General features: G+C 33.6%; 2 protein-coding genes across 2 annotated transcripts in view; both read left to right on the top strand.

The window, feature by feature from the left end:
• The window catches only part of LOC131943667 (golgin subfamily A member 6-like protein 22), a 36,225-nt gene extending 16,968 nt beyond the window's left edge, over positions 1 to 19,257 (top strand). Inside the window, exons 2-4 of the mRNA XM_059303875.1 lie at positions 12,772 to 13,090; positions 13,457 to 13,666; positions 17,155 to 19,257. Of these exons, the coding sequence (XP_059159858.1) occupies positions 12,785 to 13,090; positions 13,457 to 13,666; positions 17,155 to 19,152 (2,514 nt within the window). The 5' untranslated portion in view covers positions 12,772 to 12,784 and the 3' untranslated portion in view covers positions 19,153 to 19,257. The remainder of the gene's footprint in view (positions 1 to 12,771; positions 13,091 to 13,456; positions 13,667 to 17,154) is intronic.
• Positions 1,546 to 4,670, top strand: LOC131943695 (uncharacterized). Its single transcript, XM_059303908.1, has 4 exons — positions 1,546 to 1,562; positions 2,738 to 3,262; positions 3,857 to 3,869; positions 4,634 to 4,670. The coding sequence occupies exons 1-4, from the start codon at positions 1,547 to 1,549 to the stop codon at positions 4,668 to 4,670; spliced, it is 591 nt and encodes a 196-aa protein (XP_059159891.1). The 5' UTR covers position 1,546.
• Positions 19,258 to 20,789: the final 1,532 nt, after the last annotated feature.

Genomic DNA, 20,789 nt, shown 5'->3' on the forward strand with positions numbered 1-20,789 from the left:
TAGAGAATACATACTTTTACCAGTGTCGTCCTCTCCCCGCCCGGAGAATTTTATTCGCCCGTTCAAAATATTCAAGTGCCCCACCCCCGGAAAAGGTCTGAAAGTAACACTGTCTGCGTGAGTGAGATATATAAGCCAAAAGTAGAAAACGGGTCTATTTTATAGAAGTAGCGACAAATGCGACCAGCGTTCCTTTCAGACTTTTTCCCCCACGGAGGTGGCTGGGGTACATGAAATTTGCGCTGGTGGGGTGGACTAAAATTTTTGGAAGGGGGAAGACAATGGTAAAAACAATTTTCTATAATTTGTTTATTTCGTTGAATGGGAAAGAAGACGTGCTTTAGGGTAAGGGGGGGGGGGTTGGGCTGCCCCCTCCCAAGTAGAGTCTCCTGAAAGAAACTTCTAATGCGACTTATGTCATGTTTGAGCTTAGGTGCAAGGTTTAGGGGTATGAAAATGACTATATTTAGTAAATGTCGATCAAGCTTAAATCCGGTTAAAATTCCGATTCTGGGTCGAAACCGATGTTCAATTACATTTTTCGTTTCCGGTTAAATTTGAAGTTGAGACGGTGATTAAGGTTATGGTTTGGGTTTAGAAAAAAAACCACGATCAATATAGCGCCCGTTGTATCTCTCCCTCAGCGCGCCATTTATTAATAATATACTATTATTGAAGTTATAATAATTGTCAGTATATGAAATATAGCTAAGTTCTTCAGGCTGTTAACTTTATCATATTACAATAGCTTAGAAGATTCGTTTTATAATCATACAATTTTTACCTTTATTTTAAATCCACTACAGCATAGGCTTATTTTCTTTTTTTAACTTTATGCCTTGGCTGATATTTTAGACATTAATATTACAAATGAACAACAGATTCAAGAAATTCATATTGTTACAACCGTGTTCCTTAATTACACTATAACGGAAAACTATGAGTCTTTTTGAAAAACAAAGAAAACTGAATTAAACTTGTGTTTTTCTTTTACGTTTGATTCGATGTAAGCGTAAGTAAAATATCTTAAACTAATTCTGCATAAACATAAATTGTATGTCATTCAAAACACAGTGCACATAATTATGGCGACATTAAGAACTCCTTTACTCTTTATGGATGACTGAAGACCCGTTTATTGATTTTATTATCGATTACACGAAACTCATAGATGCTAAAAGTTTTATTTTTCTAAACTTGGCTGTACTTGCAGGTTAGTTTAAATCTACACAACACAAAGTACGTCAGTAATTTAAATATAACTGTTTCGTATTTATTGAGTGGAATAGAATATTTTTATTTCCCAGTTGGTGAGTATCCGCATACATTTTGTGTCTGAGATATTTTAAATCATAACAATTATTGATGGTTTATTTTTTTTCATTCTACTAATAATTTGTTTAAATATAAATATAATGTTTTATGACTGAGTAAGCAGTCCAATTATTTTTTACTATAGAGAACGAGTTTCATAAAGTGGACTTACTTTTTCGTTAAAAGTTCTCCGCAAATTATTAATTACTACGCCTTGCTCAAGTAATTCAGGATGAGTAACACTCAAGGTAATTTATGTAGTCATTACTATTTTTATATTTCGTTTTTCACCTAGACACAGTAATCTGCTACGGATATGACAATACTGGAGTGCTTACACTTTTAAAGAGTAAATATATATTTGATCTTAATTTTTATGTAAATAACTCCGCGTGATATGGAAGTCATCTGATGTACTTACATAATAAATAAAACAAATATGAAAAACCGTTCTAGTAGCAAGCTATTAAATGCACTAAAATAAAAAATAAAACTAATGTGTGTCTTTCATAAAAGCTTTTGTTGCTCATGAGATATTTTACATATTTTAGTTACCAAAGCTGTTAAGATAGAAAGCAAATTAGTTTTATTATCTTGTTTTCAGTGCATTTAAAAGCTTGCTTTTAGAAAAGTTTTTTATTTGTTTTATTTTCTAGTGTTTAGTCTTCATATTTTTTTAAATTCTCAACTACCTATGCTGTAACTAAAATATTTGCTTTCAAACACTTTTTCCCCCGTGAAATCAGCCGTCCGTAACGATAGTTTACAGACAATGACAACCAGATCACGTAGATCTTTTTACCTCCCGTTAGTTTCAAATCGTGTACAACATTTTACTCTACCCGTCTCTGGGATCTTTATATATAATTCTCTTCATGGGTACCATAGAAAACACCACGCAGCTTAGCCACCACTCTCATCCCCACCTGTCAGGTGAGCTGTGGTTCACCCGAATGTTTACAATCGTAGAGCCGGGTTAGCGACCCTACTAGGGGCAGATAATTTAGTATTAAACGATTTGAAATGAAGGGGAGGTAACAATTTTTGATTGATATGTTCATTGTCTGTAAACGGCTGCTTTCACTGGGCGGTGGGGTGGGGGAGGGAGCGCGGGAGGGGGTAGTGTTGAATTTACTATTGATACATTACTGATAAGCAGAAAATAAAACAACTAGAAGGCGGCGTATGTTACGTCGCGGGTCAGCTCGTAGTAACTATTCGACGTGTACCACAGCTCAGCATGCTCTTAGGGTGATCACTTCCAAGTACTTATCTCCCCTTCTGTTATGGAATATTGTAATCTAACGAGTGATCGCTAGTTTTTATATTTGTTAACTGCCATTGTTCTGAAACAGTTTAATTAATCTGTAATGACTAATTAAATAGCATTTTTACATATATAAACCTATTTATGATTGCTTAGAAAACAGGGATGGCTTGACCACCAAGAACATGTTTGAAAGCTTTCGGGAAAGTACAGCGAACTTAATAGAAAGTATACAGAAAGCGTCACAAAAACAAAGTGGACAAATTAATTCTCTTAGCTTACATCATCTTGTGCACTGTGTCCTCAACTCAGCATTTAAAATTGGAAAAGCAAAAGCAGATTTTAACAAAATAAGCCATCTTGAAAGGTCCTTGGAATTATGTAGTGATGCTATAGATAACACCATTTACTATCATGGCAACGCATTTGATGTAGACTATGTCCCAAAGTATTTAGTTCTCCGGTCGGGGCTCCAGTTTTTGATAGATGCAGATTCATCTTTTAAGGCGGAGTGTGAAAGAGTAGATTCATATTTACACGAGTCCATTCAGTTGTTTGATGAAGGTTTGGAGAAGTGGAAACAAAACAGTGACTATAGTGGGTTCTACAACATCACACATTCAACAGAAGACCTCAATCTACCTGATGGAGTACCTCAACATCATAATTGGTGGCTATCAGGTAAGCTAAATACTTTAAATGCTACTCTAAGTAAATATAATTAGCGCGTAAACAGAAAATATTTTAAAGAAGTCTTATCAAGGTTGTTGTTAACTATAATTTGGGTTAAAAGATATTATTAAACAAGATATTCGTGTTATCTATGTTCTAATAAAGTACCGAATTAAATTTAACATATACTTCTACTCTACGAGTGACTTCCCTTAAAGCGTTAAAAAAAAATTTATAGCTTTTTAAACTTCCATAAAATCTTAATAGGACACGTGTGTTTTTGTAGTTCCTTTTTAAACTGCATGCTTTGTTAATTACTTAGAGAGTTTTATAACTTAACATGTCAACTGTCAATTGTCCATTAAGCTGGCAATGTAGAAGGTAGTTTGAATTTTAGCCGTAAAATAAAATACATTTTTTCCTGAAAAAAAAAACCCAACGGAAATAAGAAATTTCTTTCTCAATATAAAGTATTTTTACTGGTGTAAGTTTGTAACTATTTATTGAAATAACACTGTAACTGAATAATTTTATAGAAAAATTGAATGTTAAAAGCTTTAAATCACCTTTGTGACATTGAATGGTACTTTTAACTTTATACAGGTTACGATGTCAGGTAAGACAATCCTTTTCATCTCAAATTAAAATTTAAGAGACAAAATATTTAATATTATCTTTCTCTCTAATATATGAAGATTATTTTTTAAAAATAATTTTTTTTCAAATATAAACAAGTACATCAAGATATATGTGTGTGTGTGCGTTAGGCTGTTACATAATTCAAATATTTACACAATTTTCATTACAAGAACCAAATGGAAAAAAATAATTGGTCCATCAAAGCATTCAAATAAAAGTAATTATAAAGAAAGAAATACCAAAACATACTGCTTTTTGTGAATTTGTTACAATTTTAAAACTTAAGATTATTACGATAAACTAGAACTACTCCCACAAGTATTAATCAATAGTCATAAAAATGTTTTTTGCTTTATCTATAGAACGAGGTATTTCAATGCTAGATGTTTTCAATCTATACTAGAGTCTAATATTTTTATGTAAAGAATATACAAAAATGTTTGCACATTGTTAACAAAATAAAGTCAATTTCTATATTTTTGTTTTTTACTATCAGGGTGTATCGAGTATTGATCATAATAGGGCAATTAAAGAGGATGTTTTCCAGTAGGACCTATATCTTGTAATTAGGTGTAGAAAAGAGATTTTTTTGAAATACAAGGGAAAGAGGCTGTGTCGCTTATTAAACTATAATGCCTAGTGTATTCATGCGTATACTGTGTTATATGTTTCCCGAGGAAAAGCGGAAGTTACCTACTCTAGTATTTTGAAAATGTTTTTGTTGTTGTTCCCTTAAACCAGTCTTCTAGTCTACAACGTCGGGCCATCTGTAGGTTAATGATGCAAGTCATTCATTGTCACTCACCGTTAGGTCCGTATGGCAATGTCCTCTAATTGTCTTTGCCCAAGCATTAGTTCGGTTTTCTCCTGGTCTGGTGTGTTGGTTTGTCGCCCTACTGTGTTTCTTAGCTTTTTTATGGGGAAAAGAAAAAGTTGGGTATAAAGGTAAGGTGCGTAGCAGTTAGCTTTCAATTGATTAGAAATCGTTTCCTTTATTGACATGTTTACAAATTTTCGCAATGTTTGATAGATTTGTCGCCAATAGAGCGGTTCCCCTTCACTAGTCATGCAATCATTAGCTTTATCGTGTTTGAAACGTGCAGTAGTAGTAGTGATCCGTTGACCAATTAGACTTCTTGTAATCTGCCTTCTTTAAAACTATTTTTAAAATATGAAGGGGGAGGGGTATTTTACTATAAATGAGAGATCGTAGTGTAAGCTCTCGGTTAGTGGGGAAGTTGTCAATGGTCACTACAATGCTACTGTCACATGTCGCTATATTTAATACTAGCCTGTTTTAATGTTCAATTTACTCCTTGTAGGCCTCTGTTTTATTCCAGTCAGCGTCTTTTGATTATAGCAATGAGGCTATAATCTTATGTTTACTGTCAGATGGTGCCGTCTGTCACTAGTCTTTTCATAGCATGGGTTGGTGGTTGGTGTCAATGTCTATGACGGTAAAATTTATTACGGTCAAACTTGATCTTATTTCATGTAGTCTAAATAGTGTGAAGATAGATGTGGCTGTCGGTCTGTTGTCATCTTCTGTTCTATCTTTTTTAAATTGTGCTATAATGGTGAGGGTGACTATTTTATTTATTGCGTCAAACAGTTTAGAAGCCAGCTCCAATATGTCCTCTATGTTTAATTCTATCTTTCCGTTTGCGGATAAGCTTGGTGTATTATAATCGTTCATTTAGAAAGGTTACTATAGTCTTCAACTGAATCGAATTCGGGCGACTTTGGCGGCCGACAGGGTGTTATTAGGCGCCACGGGTCTTCTCGTGATAGCTATGGCGCCTACGTTAATTTAAGTAAGTACAAAAGACTGTGCATAAGTTTGGGTAATATAGTCATTTACTAAGTTGAATAAGGCGGTTCCGCCGGACCCCCAGTATGGTAATATTTGGATCCCGGGCTAGACAGTGAGCACTTTGCGATTATTACAAGCTTTTATTTAACTCACTTCCTCTGTCTGTCTAGATCGAAACGCTGGAGTGAAAATTCGGACAGTTCTACTTGACCGATACGATTCACATTAGACACTTGGGTCAAGACATGAAGACAATGCAATCTGAAATTAAATTTGTCTTAATTGGATGCCTAATTATTTTTTTAATGAATTAATTAAAATTTGGATCGAATTAGTAGGCATGTTTATCCAACCACACCACACGCGTCATCACGTTCAATAGCTGCGCCATCACGTTCAATGGCTGCGCCATCACGTTCAGTAGGCGCGCAATGGTTTTTAGTCATTCTATTGTAAATAAAACATGTAAAGTACTGAAAAAAAAATTCATAAAAAAAACGTTTTAATAACAAGCTTTTATGTAATAATGCACTAAAAAGTAGAAAATAAATTATAGACTACTATTTAAATAACTATAAAGAAAAGCGTGGGTGTCTTCCTTAACATTAGTAAAGGTATCCAATAGATACTAAAGTGACCCACGCTTTTCTTTATAGTTATTTAAATAGTAGTCTATAATTTATTTTTAGTGCATTATTACATAAAAGCTTGTTATTAAAACGTTTTTTTATGATTTTTTTGCATTTAAGTTTATGTTTATGTTTGCGTTTTTTTGCATTAGCTACTGTTTTCGTTTAAGTTTGCGTTATTGTTTCTATTTGTATTTTTTTTTTGTTTACGTTTGGATTTTCTTTGTATTTGCGTTTGGATTTGTGTTTGTTTTCATTTTTCTTGTTTGAGTTTGTGTTTGAGTTTGTGGTTGCGTTTGTGTTTGTGTTATGTTTGCGTTTATTTGTGTTTTGTGTTTGGTTGGTTTTGGTTAGGGTTAATTCGAAAGTTATACATCTCCTAAACCAGGGCAATGCCGTGTATGTGCTGATTACTAAACACTGAAGTTATGGTCCTTTATAGAAAGATTTTTCACACAGGCCAGTGTAGGGCATGGCCAGACGGCTAGTATACATATAAAAAATGTGCTGTTTAGACCATTTTTAACATTTTATATACAATATGTTTTCAAGGAGGTAGGGAGGTAAGCACGTGCTATTGAAAAACTTCAAAAACGAGCGAGAGGAGGGGTCATGGGGGCAAAAACATTTAAGTGGAGGGGGTAGGAGAGGGTTATGGTTTTTTTCCTATAAACAATCATCTTTATTTTTATCGGTAATACATTATCATAAGAATCCTAATATATAAAAGCCCATGTTCGCACTTCTCTCTCTCTCTCTCTCTCTCTCTCTCTCTCTCTCAGCCCGTAGCATTTTTACTTTCTCGTTTATACGAAGTATAGAGAAAGTCTTGTAATCGTGCACTGATACGGAAAAACATAATTTGCAATCTTGTCCGTATGTCTGTGTGTCTGTCTGTGTGTGGATGTGTGTCTGTCTGTCTATGTGTAAACACGATAACTTGAGTACTGTTACAGCTAGGTTGATGAAATTTCATATATAAGTATTTTATCAAAATTGTAGATCCGTATCAACTTTTGAGCGATTTCCGATAACCGGAAGTGGTACTTTTTTTTTACTTTGAATTTTTCAAAAGCCTATAACTTGAGTACTATTTAGGATAGATAAATGAAATTTCACATGTAAGTAAAAAATCTAATTCTCTACCTTCTGTCAAATTGTGAGTAATTTCCGTTGACCGAAAGTACTAATTTAAGCTATTTCCGATTTCTCAAAAAACGCATGTAAATTCATATAGTACTAATACTATTGCGCACTATTATGCACATTTTGATTTGGCGTTCGCTTGGTGCGCAATTATTTTTTCTAAGAGATTCTATTCTATTTTAAAAAGTTTAAGTAATTAAAAATCATGTCCATATTCCAAGTTATATAAGAATATTCGAGAAAGTCTAGGGGAGATCACTCCCGGTTTATTAGGCTCTGTGATCAGTATGTTCAGTGATATATGGAGAACTTAAAGATACGGACAACTGCTGAAAATAATATGTTGGATGTTTTAAATGTGTTAACTAAATTTTATTTAAAGAAGGAAAATAATAATTTTAAAAAGAAATATTTGAATGTAAAAACACATTTATACCTATGCAGCCGGAAAAGTGTTTATTGTCGTGACAATATTGCAATAAACAAATACGTCACAAGCCACATTTTTAAACTAATGGCGTATCTTCCAACTTTTAAATATAAAAGAAACGAACTATTGTTTTCAAATTTGATTTAGAACTATAGATCTACTTAAGTTCTGTACGCTATGAAATGTATACAATTTTCTCGGCTAAAAGTAACACAATTTATTAAAAAAAAACAACATAAATATCAATGAACTGCAGGGTTTTTAATGGAATTATTTAAGTCTCTAAATCAGTGTGTGCGTTTAATAATACTACCCAGCTGAGAAGCTATATAGAATGCTGCACGAAAAATTACAACGTGCTGTTCAGACATATGGTCAAACAGATGTTCTGACCAGAGTTTCTTCCAGGCATCTCTTCGGGGGGGGGGGGCTTCGCCCCCCCGAAAACATTTTACCGCCCCCCCGAACGAAATGAAATTTATATAATTTATATAGAAAATATATACTTTTAACAGTGTCCGCCCCCCCCCCGAAGAAAGTTTACCGCCCCCCCCCCCCCGAAAATTTCAAGTGCCCCCCCCCCCCCGGAGAAAAAAGTCTGGAAGAAACACTGGTTCTGACATATGGTCAAACAGATATACTGACATATAGTCAAACAGGTGTTCTGACATAAAGTCAAACAGATGTATTGACATATGGTCAAACAGATGTAGTAACATATTTGCGTGTTACAGCACATCTGTCATTTAGTTAACCATACACGTATTACTTCTTTGACTATGCTGTTGGCATGCTTTTTATCCTTAATGTATGCTATGTATTTTCAGGTACATCTAAATTATTTGTGAAACATTTCATGTCTCATTATTCGTGTTCAATTTATATTTACACTAAATCTATGAGGCCTAGCACCAACCTTTATGTGGAGACTAAAATATCGTTATTGATTCTTTGAGTAGCCTATATGTTGATTTCAATTAATGGACTCTCGGGAAAAATGTATACAATCTTATGAATTGTATCATAAATTTAAATCAAATAACAGTTTTTGATTTCTATTTTAAAATATATATATTATGGTTAACCCCCTTTTGTGGTCAAAGCCCATCTGTGGTCAAAGCCCCGCTGTGGGCAAAGCCCCTATGGTCAAACCCCCTATGGTCAAGGCACCTGCGGTCAAAGCACCTAAGACCCTTAATTCACGTGTAACGGGTACCGACGGCTAGTATAAGATAGTATTACAACACAAGACATTGCAAACATTGCAAAGATAGTAATCTTAAGGTTGTATTCAGGTTAGGCATTTGCAGATTATTGTGGGGTTTGGAATGAACATATTGGCATCGTACTCAGCAAAGCGTATCCTAACTATTGTGGTGTACTATTTATGGCGTATTCGTCACTTGAGGGTCTTTTTTATAGTCTGGATGGTAGGGCATTGAAGAAAGATGTGTGTTTTGTATTTTGTCTGCATAGTGGACAGGAGTTTCTAATTTAATTGTATTAGTGTTGTATTATAAATGAGTCTATATGTTATTGCCCTATGTTTGTCTTGCTAATTGCACGGTGAAATGGACTTTGTTTCTTTCTATGTGATAGTGGAAACACGCACAAAGTAAAAAAAAAATAATTTAAAATGTTTTAATAACAAGCTTTTATGTAATAATGCACTAAAAATTAGACAATAAATCATGCACTACTATTTAAATAACTTTAAATAACTTTAATGTAAACAACTTAAATAACTTTACCTTTTTTAATTAAATAGAGGTGCATCACTAAAAACAGTTGCTCACTGTAACAATACGTATATGTTGTTCATATCATTGTTATTGTGAATTCATAATATTCACTAAACAGTACTCTTTTTGATGAACGTATTACTTTATTATATATCTATATTATCGATATCTAATTACACTTTTAAAAAAAACACGTTTTTCTTGTGGACTAAAAAGGGGATCTACCAATGACTGCTCGTAGACTTTGTGCTTCCTCGAGCTGTGCAGGTTCTTGTGATGACTGTTCATACATTAGATGACAAAAAAAGGTAGGTCGGGCAGATTTATGATTAAAGCGAAAAGCACACAACACACGAATTTTGGAAATTTGATGGTGAACGTGCCCACGTTTTTTGTTATCAAATATTGTATGAACAGTCATCACAAGAACCTGCACAGCTCGAGGAAGCACACAATCTACGAGCAGTCATTCGTAGATCCCCTAGGGTCGGAAGAAAAATTTATTTTCTACTTTTTAGTCCACAAGAAAAACGTGGTTTTTTAAAAAGTTTTTTTTAAGTATTTTATTTTTCAATAAATGTACATGGGGCCGTTCGTTGCTAGCGTCCCATTTATGGACGTTTTTAAAAAAAAAAGATATTTAAAAAAGTATTGATTTAAAAAAAAAATCCATAGTCATTCCTTCATTCAGTGCCCAAAAGCTAAACCATATCAAAAAATTATAAAAATTTGAGACCTTTGGGATAATATGGGATAATAATAATAATAATAATAATAATAATAATAATCCAAGAACAATCCACGAACAGAGTGTCATGGTGACGGTTACATTCTTCTATACAGGCACGCTCACTGCCCACCTTACACTCCCCTTTTATATACTTCAATCTGTCCCCTAACATCAGTGAGAGATATAACAAAAAGCATGGGAAAAAACGATTAGTCGCTCACAGAGTCCTTCAGTTGGCCAGCTATTCTATTTTTATACAAGTTCAAGCTAAATATAATATAGATAAACTATACCCAAGTACAGTCTGTTACATGTAGGCCTACCTAATGAACATCATTCCGTATAATAGTGCGCAATAGTTGGATAAGATAGCCTACTAGTTTGAACACGATTTTAATTAATTAAAAAAAATTAATTAAAATCCCATTAACTCAAATTTAATGTCACATTGCATTGTCGTCATGTCTTGTTCCACGTGCCAACATTAAAACAAATGTTTCATTTAGAAGTGCCCGAAATTTGCTCGGACGTTTCGATTTAGACAGACAGACAGACATAGACAGTAAGTTAAATAAAAGCTTGTAAAAAAAAAACTCGACTTAATCGCCTTGGTGTAATGAAAGTTTTGTAAAAAAGTTTAATTTTCCAAACTTCTCATTTTAATTGACGTAACGTGCAAAGAATAGCATCTAAATAAATGTATAATAAATTCTAATTTTGTTTGAAAAAATTGTTCAAATTACTTCCCTAACTCCTTTAATATCAATTACTTTTTTTGGTTGATTAAAAAAAACAACATTACACTGGGAAACAATACTCTTTATTACTTTGTTTTCATGGTAAAAAAACAAGTACATAATTAGCATGGATTGATAAAGTGCACTGTAATATGTAAAACAGTGGTACTTTAAATACTGCCTTTTTTAATTTCTACACTGAATTAACCAATTATTATTTTCTAAAAATAACAGTTTAGAAGCCTTTACTAAACGTGCTCTATGTTTACTTCCATCTTTCCGTTTTTGGAAAATATCATGTATAATAGTCGTTCACTAAAATCTAGTCCAGGGCGCCCTCCGACGTTCCAACGGGGTGATATTAGCCGCCGCGGGTCATCCCATGAAACTATGGCATATGCGTTAGTTTTAAACAGTGCAATGGACTATAGATAAGATGGGGTATTATACTCGTTTACTATAATATAGGTTTGCGTATAGGTTTGTATTTTCGTTTTCGTTTGCATATTTGTGTTTGTATTTGTGTTTGCCATTGTGTTTTTATTTTCTTTTGTGTTTATGGTTGTGTCTGCATTTGTGTTTGCATGTGTGTTAGCTTTTGTGTTTGCGTTTAATTTATAACCCTAACCCTAACCCTAACCCTAACCCAAGGCGTCCACTTGCGCCCATACAGATTGCTGTCTGGCGCCCGGGCCTTTAATGTAAGCGCTTTGGCGCCTACGTTCTTTTAAATGAGTGTAATATACTATGGATAAGTAAGGTTGAAGTTGAATCTGTCCGTTCCGCCGGCACCCAGCAGGGTGCGATTTTTGAGCCCCGGGCTAGAATGTGAGATGTATGCGCTTAAATTTGAATTTAAGATTGCGTTTCTGCTCTGCATTATTATTTTGCGTTTAGGTTTACGTTTAGTTTTTGCTTTTGTTTCTGTGTAAGTGTTTGCGTTTCTGTTTGCTTTTGTAATTGCGTTGGTGTTTATATTTTTGTTGTGTTTACATTTGTTTTTGCATTTGTGTTTGCGTTTGGGTTTGGGTTTGTGTTAGTGTTCGTTTGTGTGTTTCGTTTGAGTTTGAGTTTGAGTTTGTTTTTGTGTTTTCGTTGGGTTTTATGTTTGCATTTTGTTTTATGTTTGCGTTTCCTTTTGTGTCTGTACTTTGGATTTGGTTCGTTGTGGTTAGGGTTAATGCCAAAAGTAATATGTTTCCTGAACCCGGGCAATGCTGGGCGTATGCTGCTTACTAAACATACAAGTCATGGTCCTTTACTGATAGGTTTTTAACTATTTCCTAATTTAGTTATTAAACCGTATTTATCACAAAGAATATCATGAGACATCAAACAGCAAAAAAACACAATATACAGTCTTAGATATAACCGGTTTTAAAGCGCTTGACTATCTTCAGCTTCCAAACATTAATTTTAATAATTTAATTACTGATTAAATAAATTTTGTAGTTCAATAATGTTCATTGTAAGGATGGTGCAGATAAAGTTATCAAAATAAAAATGATCACTATGTTTAGTAACAGTTTAGTAAAAGTATAGACACATTACATAGGCCAATATATATATATATATATATATATATATATATATATATATATATATATATATATATATATATATATATATATATATATTCTTTCTTTTAACAGATACACATGTGAAATGGCGGACGGTGGTAAACTAGAAAGTGGTATTAATAAAGAACTTCCTACTTCGATGGAAGATGATTCAAAAGAACACACATATGATAACATTTGTTCAGAAAAATTAAAAAATTTAAAAGAACAGACGGAGAAAGGAAAAGCGAAATGTGAAGATGAAAGTATTTCTAATGCTGCAATTCAAGATTTGATTGAGTGTGAAACAGACTCCATGCTAGAATTACTACCACAAAGAGGAAAGGGAGAAAATCAGAGTTTTCAAAATGTCTTAGCAGATAAATCTGAAGGAAATTTATTATCTCTAAGAGTTAGTTACTTTGCTGAAGCAAACAATACATGTGTTAATCAATGTGAATTCTTAGCAACGCACATATTAGGCATCTTTGTGTTTTTCAAAAATATTAATACCTCGTAAAACAACTGTTATTTAGATATCAAAATAACACTTTTAGACAAAAAATCATAGCCAACAGCAACATTAATATCTAGCATTTTTCAAAAATGTAACGAGTCTTTAAATTAAGCTTCAACTTCTGTTTTAATGTATTTACTACTATTTATGTAATAAATGATCATTAGAAATATTACACATTGTTACACACTGAATTGTCTTATTTTAACATTGAAATTGTACATGCATATTACTAAATAATTAACCAATGTTCTACTCCAGAAACTTGACGCAGACACAAGTTCTGAAGAAACAAAAATGACTGATATAATCGAGGAAACAGGAAAGGATAAAGGTTTATATAAATATAAACCATCAGTTGGTGGTGATGTAGCATGCTCAGAAAGCTCAATAAAAAAAACAACTGAATTATTGGGGCCCGATGATTTAAAAGATCAAGACATGATCAAAACGTTAAATATCACTAAAGAGGTTAGTAAATGTATATACATTACATTACATATACATTAACACTGATTATTATACATGAGTAAATGATTCTTGTTAAAAATTAAAATATTTTTTTAAAAATGTAATTAAAAGCAAAAAACTAAAAACAAAATGTATAACGAGCCGACCTGCGGCGTATCACACGCCGCTATTTAGTTTTATTTTCTACTTTTCAGTAATTCATAATTTGTGAATTCGACAGTGCCAATGCTGTCACTGAAAATATTTGCTTTAAAACACTAAAACCCTCCTTCCCCCCCCCCCCCGTGAAAGCAGCCTCCTCTTAGTTACCTCCCCTAAGTTTAAAATAGTTTCAAAGTAAATTATCTGCCCCTAATAGGCGTCACTAAACCCGACTCTACGATTTATCGTGAACCACAGCTCACCAGACCATGTGGGGGTGGGGGTGGTTGCGATATGCCTTGAGAGGAAGAGAGGGGACTATTAGGCGCGCTTACAGCTTGGTGTTTTCTAACGTCTCCAAGAAGAGAATTATATATATAGATTAGGGCCTTATACAACGTAATTAAGTTGTGTTTACTCTTTATTGCGTACACTTACATGGAGTGGTTATAATTAAAATTTAATTCAGTGGTGTAAAAATGTTTAAAATATGTACAAGTAGGTTTCAAAAGACATTGACATTCTACTAGTAGGAAAGACCAGTAAAAAGAAAAGCACTCTTGCAAACATGTTTGTCATGAAAAGCATTCTTAGCATCACAGGCTACGTCATCAGTCACTAGCGGAATTAAATCAGCTTATGGTCGTAAAATAAAGGTCGTAGCTGCTCCTCGTGTTTGCGACACACGATCTGATGCAGCATACAGTTTAATACAGATAGCACGATGGGTGGAAGAAGAACCCTGACGGTTACCATGCTGCAACTGTTGTACTTAACTATGGAGACAGATTTACTGATGAGGAAAGTAATGTTATAAGAATACTTAAACAAATGTTTGGAGAAGAATTTATCAAAATGTTATGCATTCTTGTTATGACTTGTGGTGACAACTTTGACAAGCAGATAACAGAAGAGCAAGAGATAGGTTCTAGAGAATCATGCAAGCAACAAGATGGAGTTTTTCATGAGATGTTAGAAGAATGTAATGGAAGAACTGTTTTATTTGATAACAGGACAAAAAACAAAATTAAAATAGAAAACAAAACAATTAGCTCTTTACGATGATCGATCAGCTACAGTTTAGCGGAAAGCGCTACACGGATAAACATTTTGATATGGCAAAGTCTTCTCGTGAAAAGATGTTGGTAGGATTAATTAAAGATCCAAGTTTTAAAGGAGATGTTGAAAGAAATAGGAATCATAGTGTCTTATTATAACCAAATGAATTTCGAGTAACTATAGCTAAAATACCTATTCTACAAGAAATGAAGAAAAAATCAGAACAGTTGATAAGTAATATAACCTGCGAAGATAAAGGAAGCGGTTCCATTGCTAACTTAATTACGACAATTACAAATATTATCAAAACAGTTAGTGCAGAACTAAATACGTGTGAGCTTCTTGTAAAAGAAAAAGCAAAGCAAGAAAAGGATAGAGCACATATAATACAACAATTAGAACATAACGAACTGCAGTTAAAACCTTGGAGGAGGGAAAAAAGAGAGATTAAAGCTCATTTGAAAGAGATTGAACTAAGTTGAATAAAAATAGAAGAAACTGAAAAAAAAACAACGATTCTTTTGCACAGTTGGAAGAACTACAAAGCGAACTTTTACGACAAAAAGAAGTTTAAGATCAAACCTCAAGCTCTTGGAGATGGAAACTAAACAGAAGCAAGAAGCATTGAGTTTGAGTTACGAAGTCAAGAAATTGTAGAAAGAAAACTTCAGAGCTTGATTTAAATGACAAAGACAAAAGATGTTAAAGAAAAGGACTTTGATAAAGAAAAATTAAGATTTTACAAGAGTGCAATAATTGAACTAGAAGCAAATACAAAACAGTTCGTATTAAACACAAAGTACTTGAATTGTATCAAGAGAGTCAAAAATAAAAATAAAAACATTAGTTTTTGAGGCAGAAAGAGAATGATGAACTACATTTCAAAACCTTCGAGGAGAAACAAAAAACTTGAACATGAGCAAAAAATGGAGGAGCTAAGGTTAAGGAAAATGGAAAAAAGCTGAGAAACAAAAGGAAATTGAAAGAGAAGGGCAGAGAGAAGAACTAAACAGACAAACAGAAGTAAACGAATTACGTTTAAAAGAACACAAAGAAAAGACAAACAAAACGAATTTAAAATTCGGGCTAAACAATAACAAGCATTAAAAGATAAACGCATCAGAAAGAGCTAGCATTACAAAGACAGAGGAATTATTACAATAGGAAATTGAAGACAAAAGCATTAGAAAAAGAGAAATTGTTTTTCATAAAAAACATTTTAATAACAAGAGTTTATGTAATAATGCACTAAAAAGGAGAAAATAAATTATAGACTACTATTTAAATAACTATAAAGAAACGTGATGACGCGCTATTGAACGTGATGACGCGTGTGGGGTAGTTGGATAGGACTGCCTACTAATTTGGTCAAAATTTTAATTAATTTATAAAAAAATAATCAGGCATCAAATTAAGTCAAATTGAATGTCATGATGCATTGTCTTCATGTCTTGACCCTCGTACCAATTACGAACCGTATCTGTCAGTTAGAAGTGCCTGCAAAGTCGCTAGGCCGTTTCGATACAGACAGACAGACGACAGACTGACGACTGACGACAGAGAAAGTGAGTTAAATAAAAACTTGTAATAAAAATGAAAAAATAAAAGTGCAGGCTTGAAACAAAAGAAAAAAAACAGATTAGCTTACAGGGAAAAAGTATTAAACATAAGTAGAGAGGACTTACAAACTGTGTTTAACAATTTGTTCAAGAAAGAATAATCACTCCTACATTACTAACCTTATACAAGCGTATGTTTATTACACTTATTATGATCATACTAAAGCAAAGTATATTTTAACACTGTGTAAAGTAAATAATAAAAAATCAATAGTAAAATAAATTATTAATCTGTAGTTTCAAAAGCAAAAATTCCCAAAGTATATATTTTCATATAAATTAACCTTCAATATGTATGTTTTGTCACTAGTTCAATAGAGCAAAAACAGCGAGAGCCAGATTAAAAAAAAACATAGTTATTTATTAGCGATTTCACATAATTTTTGTTAAACATTTTCATTTAACACATATTTTAATTGTGGCAAAATTATGTTTATGTTTATGATCCACGTTATGTGTTTTTGTCAGAGGATACGTCTGTCTGAATGTCCATATTTCTTCCTGCTTTCCTGATTATCTATCTTTTTATGTCTCCTTTTCTGTCTGTTTACCTGGCTTTTTAAATTATGGTTATCTATTCGTCTTTTTGTCTGTCTGCCAGTATGTTTCCGTATGTGTTTGCTGTGCGGCATTAAAATGTTGTTGATATCACTGTTATAATTTTCTTAGATTTCAAACGACATCGACATCCTGTTGATCGGCAAAACTGGCAAAGGCAAAAGTGCTTTAGGAAACAGTCTTCTGTCTAGCGAAGCTTTTCTGTCATCAGCGAATTTCGAATCTGTAACAGATGTAATTAAAGATGGATATGGTGTGTTTGAAGGTCGTATATTGAAAGTTGTAGATACACCAGGTGTGTGTGACACAAGGATGAGCGAAGAAGATGCGTTAAAAATGGTTTCAGAAAAAATGCAGGACGCCGTTAATCTCAACCCAGTGGGCTATCATACATTAATTTACGTACTAAAATTTGGAGAAAGATTTACGGAAGAAGATGTGACTGCAATTCAAATTCTAAAACAAATATTTGGAAATGACTTTGTGAATAAATTTGTTATCCTTGTGTTAACATGCGGTGATAACTTTGAAAAGCAGGTGACAAAAAAGACAGGTTTGACTTTTGAAAAATGGTGCACTCAACAACAGGGTGCATTTCAAAAACTCTTAGAGGAATGTGAGGGTAGAGTGGTATTGTTTGATAATTTTGCAGAAGAAGTAGAGAAAATACACAAACAAAAAAGTGACTTAATCAACCTGATAGACAGACTACAGTCAAGTGGTAAGAGATATACCAACAAATATTTTGATGTTGCAAAGGAAACTCGTGATAAACTGCTGATAGAATGTAAGATACCTGCATTGAAAGATAAAATATTTAGAGAAACTGGAGTTATTATGTCCAGTTACAATCAAATGAATTTCCAGGATCCGGAAAACAAAATTGAAGAACTCGAAAAACTGCAAGCACAATCTATAGCTCTGTTGACTGAATTAGAAGAGGAAGATAAAGAAAGTGGAGCTCTTAGAAATTTATTAGAAACTGTTCGTAATGTAAGCAGAACATTAGAAGAGCAAATCAATACCTGTAAACTGTTGATCCAGGAACGAGAAAAAAGTAAAAAAGAACAAAATCGCTTGGAACAACAGATGCAAAAAGATAAGGAGTTTATGGAAATGCAAGAGGAGAAGTCGAAGAGAGAACACCACCAACTTCTTCTGCAGATTGAATTAAATAAAAAGTCGATGGAAGAATTTGAAAAACTTCGCAAGGATGATAAGGAAAAATATGAAAAAGACTTAAAACGACAAAAAGAAATTGATGAATTAAAATTCAAACAATTACAGCTTGAATCAGAGCAAAAACAAGAAAGTATTATAAAAGAAATAGAACTGCAGAAAAACGCGATAGAGTCAGAAAGACAGAAGTTTTTGGCAAAGATAGAGCTTGAAAAACAGGACCTATTAAGGCAAAAAGATTTTGACCAACAAAAACTTCAGTTATTGAAAGATGCTGCAAAAAAGGAGCAGGAAGAAAAAAAGTTGGAGCTGGAACTCAAACAAAAGGAAATGAATGCAGCCGAAGAACGACACAGAATTGAAAGGGAAGCGCAAAAAAATGAATATTTGAAGCTGCAAAGGGAAGAAGAAAGAAAATTTCAAATGATGGAAGAAAAGGCTAAAAGAGATCACGAGGCTCATATTAAAGAATTACTGCTAAAACAAAGAGAAATCGAAGCTGCAGAAAAAAAACAACTTTTAGAAATTGAAAAAATTAAAGATGAAATGAAAAAACAAAACGAAATACTTATTGAAAAAATAAAATGTCAACAACGAAAAGATCAAATGGAAAATGACCTACGAATTCAAGAAATGAAACTTAAAGAGCAAGAGATGAGGGCAAACGAAATACGGCTAAGTGAAGAAAGAGAGGCGAAAACGAGGGCGGAGATTAGAATGTTAAATGAATTAATGAAGGAAGCTGCTGAACGGAGACACATTAAAGAAACAGAAGAAAGAAAACAGGAATATGAGTTGCGTAGACAGATGGAGGAGTTAAGAAATGAACGATTAAACCTAGAGCGTCAAACTCAGCAAATACAGTTTATAGAAGCTTTGCAAACTGAAAGGGAGAGAACTAAAAACGAAAATAGCTGTAATATTCAGTAAATATTGTACGGTAAGGAACGGTATTGTACGGTGTGGTACGGTACGGTACGATAACAATATGTGTACAATAGTGCGGAATCTTAGTACTTTATAAATACTTTTTTTTTTTTTGAAAAATCAGAAAAAGCGTAAAGTACTACTTCCTTTAAACAGAAATTACTCCAAATTTGACAGTTGCAGAGAATTAGATATTTTACTTATATGTGAAATTTGGGGAAGTAGGCTACTAGTAAGAAAGAAATATTACTATTGTAAATCTGTATCAGTCCTCACAAGCCGATGATGAAAACTGTAATACTAAAGCGAACACACAACTGACGCTATAAATTACATGTATTAGGCGGGAAAAAAGAAGCTTAATTATAACAATAGAAACCGAGTTCGCACACCTTATTTTAGTCTAGTTCTTATACCATTTTATTTTCTCCCTTTGATTATTATATATCGATGGTCTCGGTCGCAAACCGTCTAACTAAAAAAAATCGTTTTCTTTTTTTACATAAATCAAAAGCTAGTATGATTCTCCATAATGCCTGAAAATATTATAGAAATTTGTAGAATGATTATCGAGATACATTTGAACAAATCGCCTATTATTTCAAGCGCTAAAAATCTCGGCGCAAAACGAATATTGTTATATTTGTCAGTACACTTTTATCGGAAACGCAGTCACACAATTTTACACCACAGCAGTCTCAGTATTTATATGTAAGGATATTTGAGTAATTATTTTCAGCTACTCTATTACATTTTATCATTTTAAAGAATAATAAACAACTAGTATTTGTTTAATATAGCCTATTTCCAGATTTTTAATAACCAAACTGATTTGTTTACAATTTTTTAGGCTAACACAATGCTTTTAAACTAGATCTTTATTCTAGAAATTAAATATCAATCATAAAATATTATTCAAATTATATTTCCACAAGATGTGCAATAAATTAAATTTTTAATTCACTACTAGCTTTACCTTGAGGGTTTATCTACCTGTCAAGAAATGTTTTTTATGGTAGGTTACAAAATGTTTGGCGAAAATGATCAACGACATGGTTAGTTGTCTTTAGTAAATGCTTTTATCATTAATTTTTCAAAAGACAAGCCTCTCTCAACACACCAGATTCTCTCAACAGACCAGTCTTACCATCAGTGGCGTAGTGAGGTCGGGTGTCACCCGGTGCGGCACTTAATGGTGTCACCCCCCAGAAGCGTAGCGACACTTCCCGGGGACAAACTTTCAAGTTTTCGATTTGCACCCCTTGCCATCAAACTGTCGATTTGCACCCCCCCCCTCAAACGTTCGATTTGCATCCCCCCCTCAACTTTTTCTCTATATATTTTGCTATTTTGCCTTGGTGTCACCCCCTTAAATGGTGTCACCCGGTGCCTTCGGCACCCCCGCCCCCCCCCCCCTCGCTACGCCCCTGCTTACCATACAAGACACCAGCATCTCTCAACAGACCAGCCTCTCTCAACAGACCAGCCTCTCAACATATCAACCTCTCTCAACAGACCAGCCTCTCTCAACAGACCAGCCTCTCTCAACAGACCAGCCTCTCTCAACAGACCAGCCTCTCTCAACAGACCAGCCTCTCTCAACAGACCAGCCTCTCTCAACAGACCAGCCTCTCAACATA

Source organism: Physella acuta, unplaced genomic scaffold (genome assembly GCF_028476545.2).
Source record: "Physella acuta isolate Inbredline_101_S28 unplaced genomic scaffold, ASM2847654v3 ptg000464l, whole genome shotgun sequence".
In the NCBI taxonomy this organism is placed as follows: Eukaryota; Metazoa; Mollusca; class Gastropoda; family Physidae; genus Physella; species Physella acuta.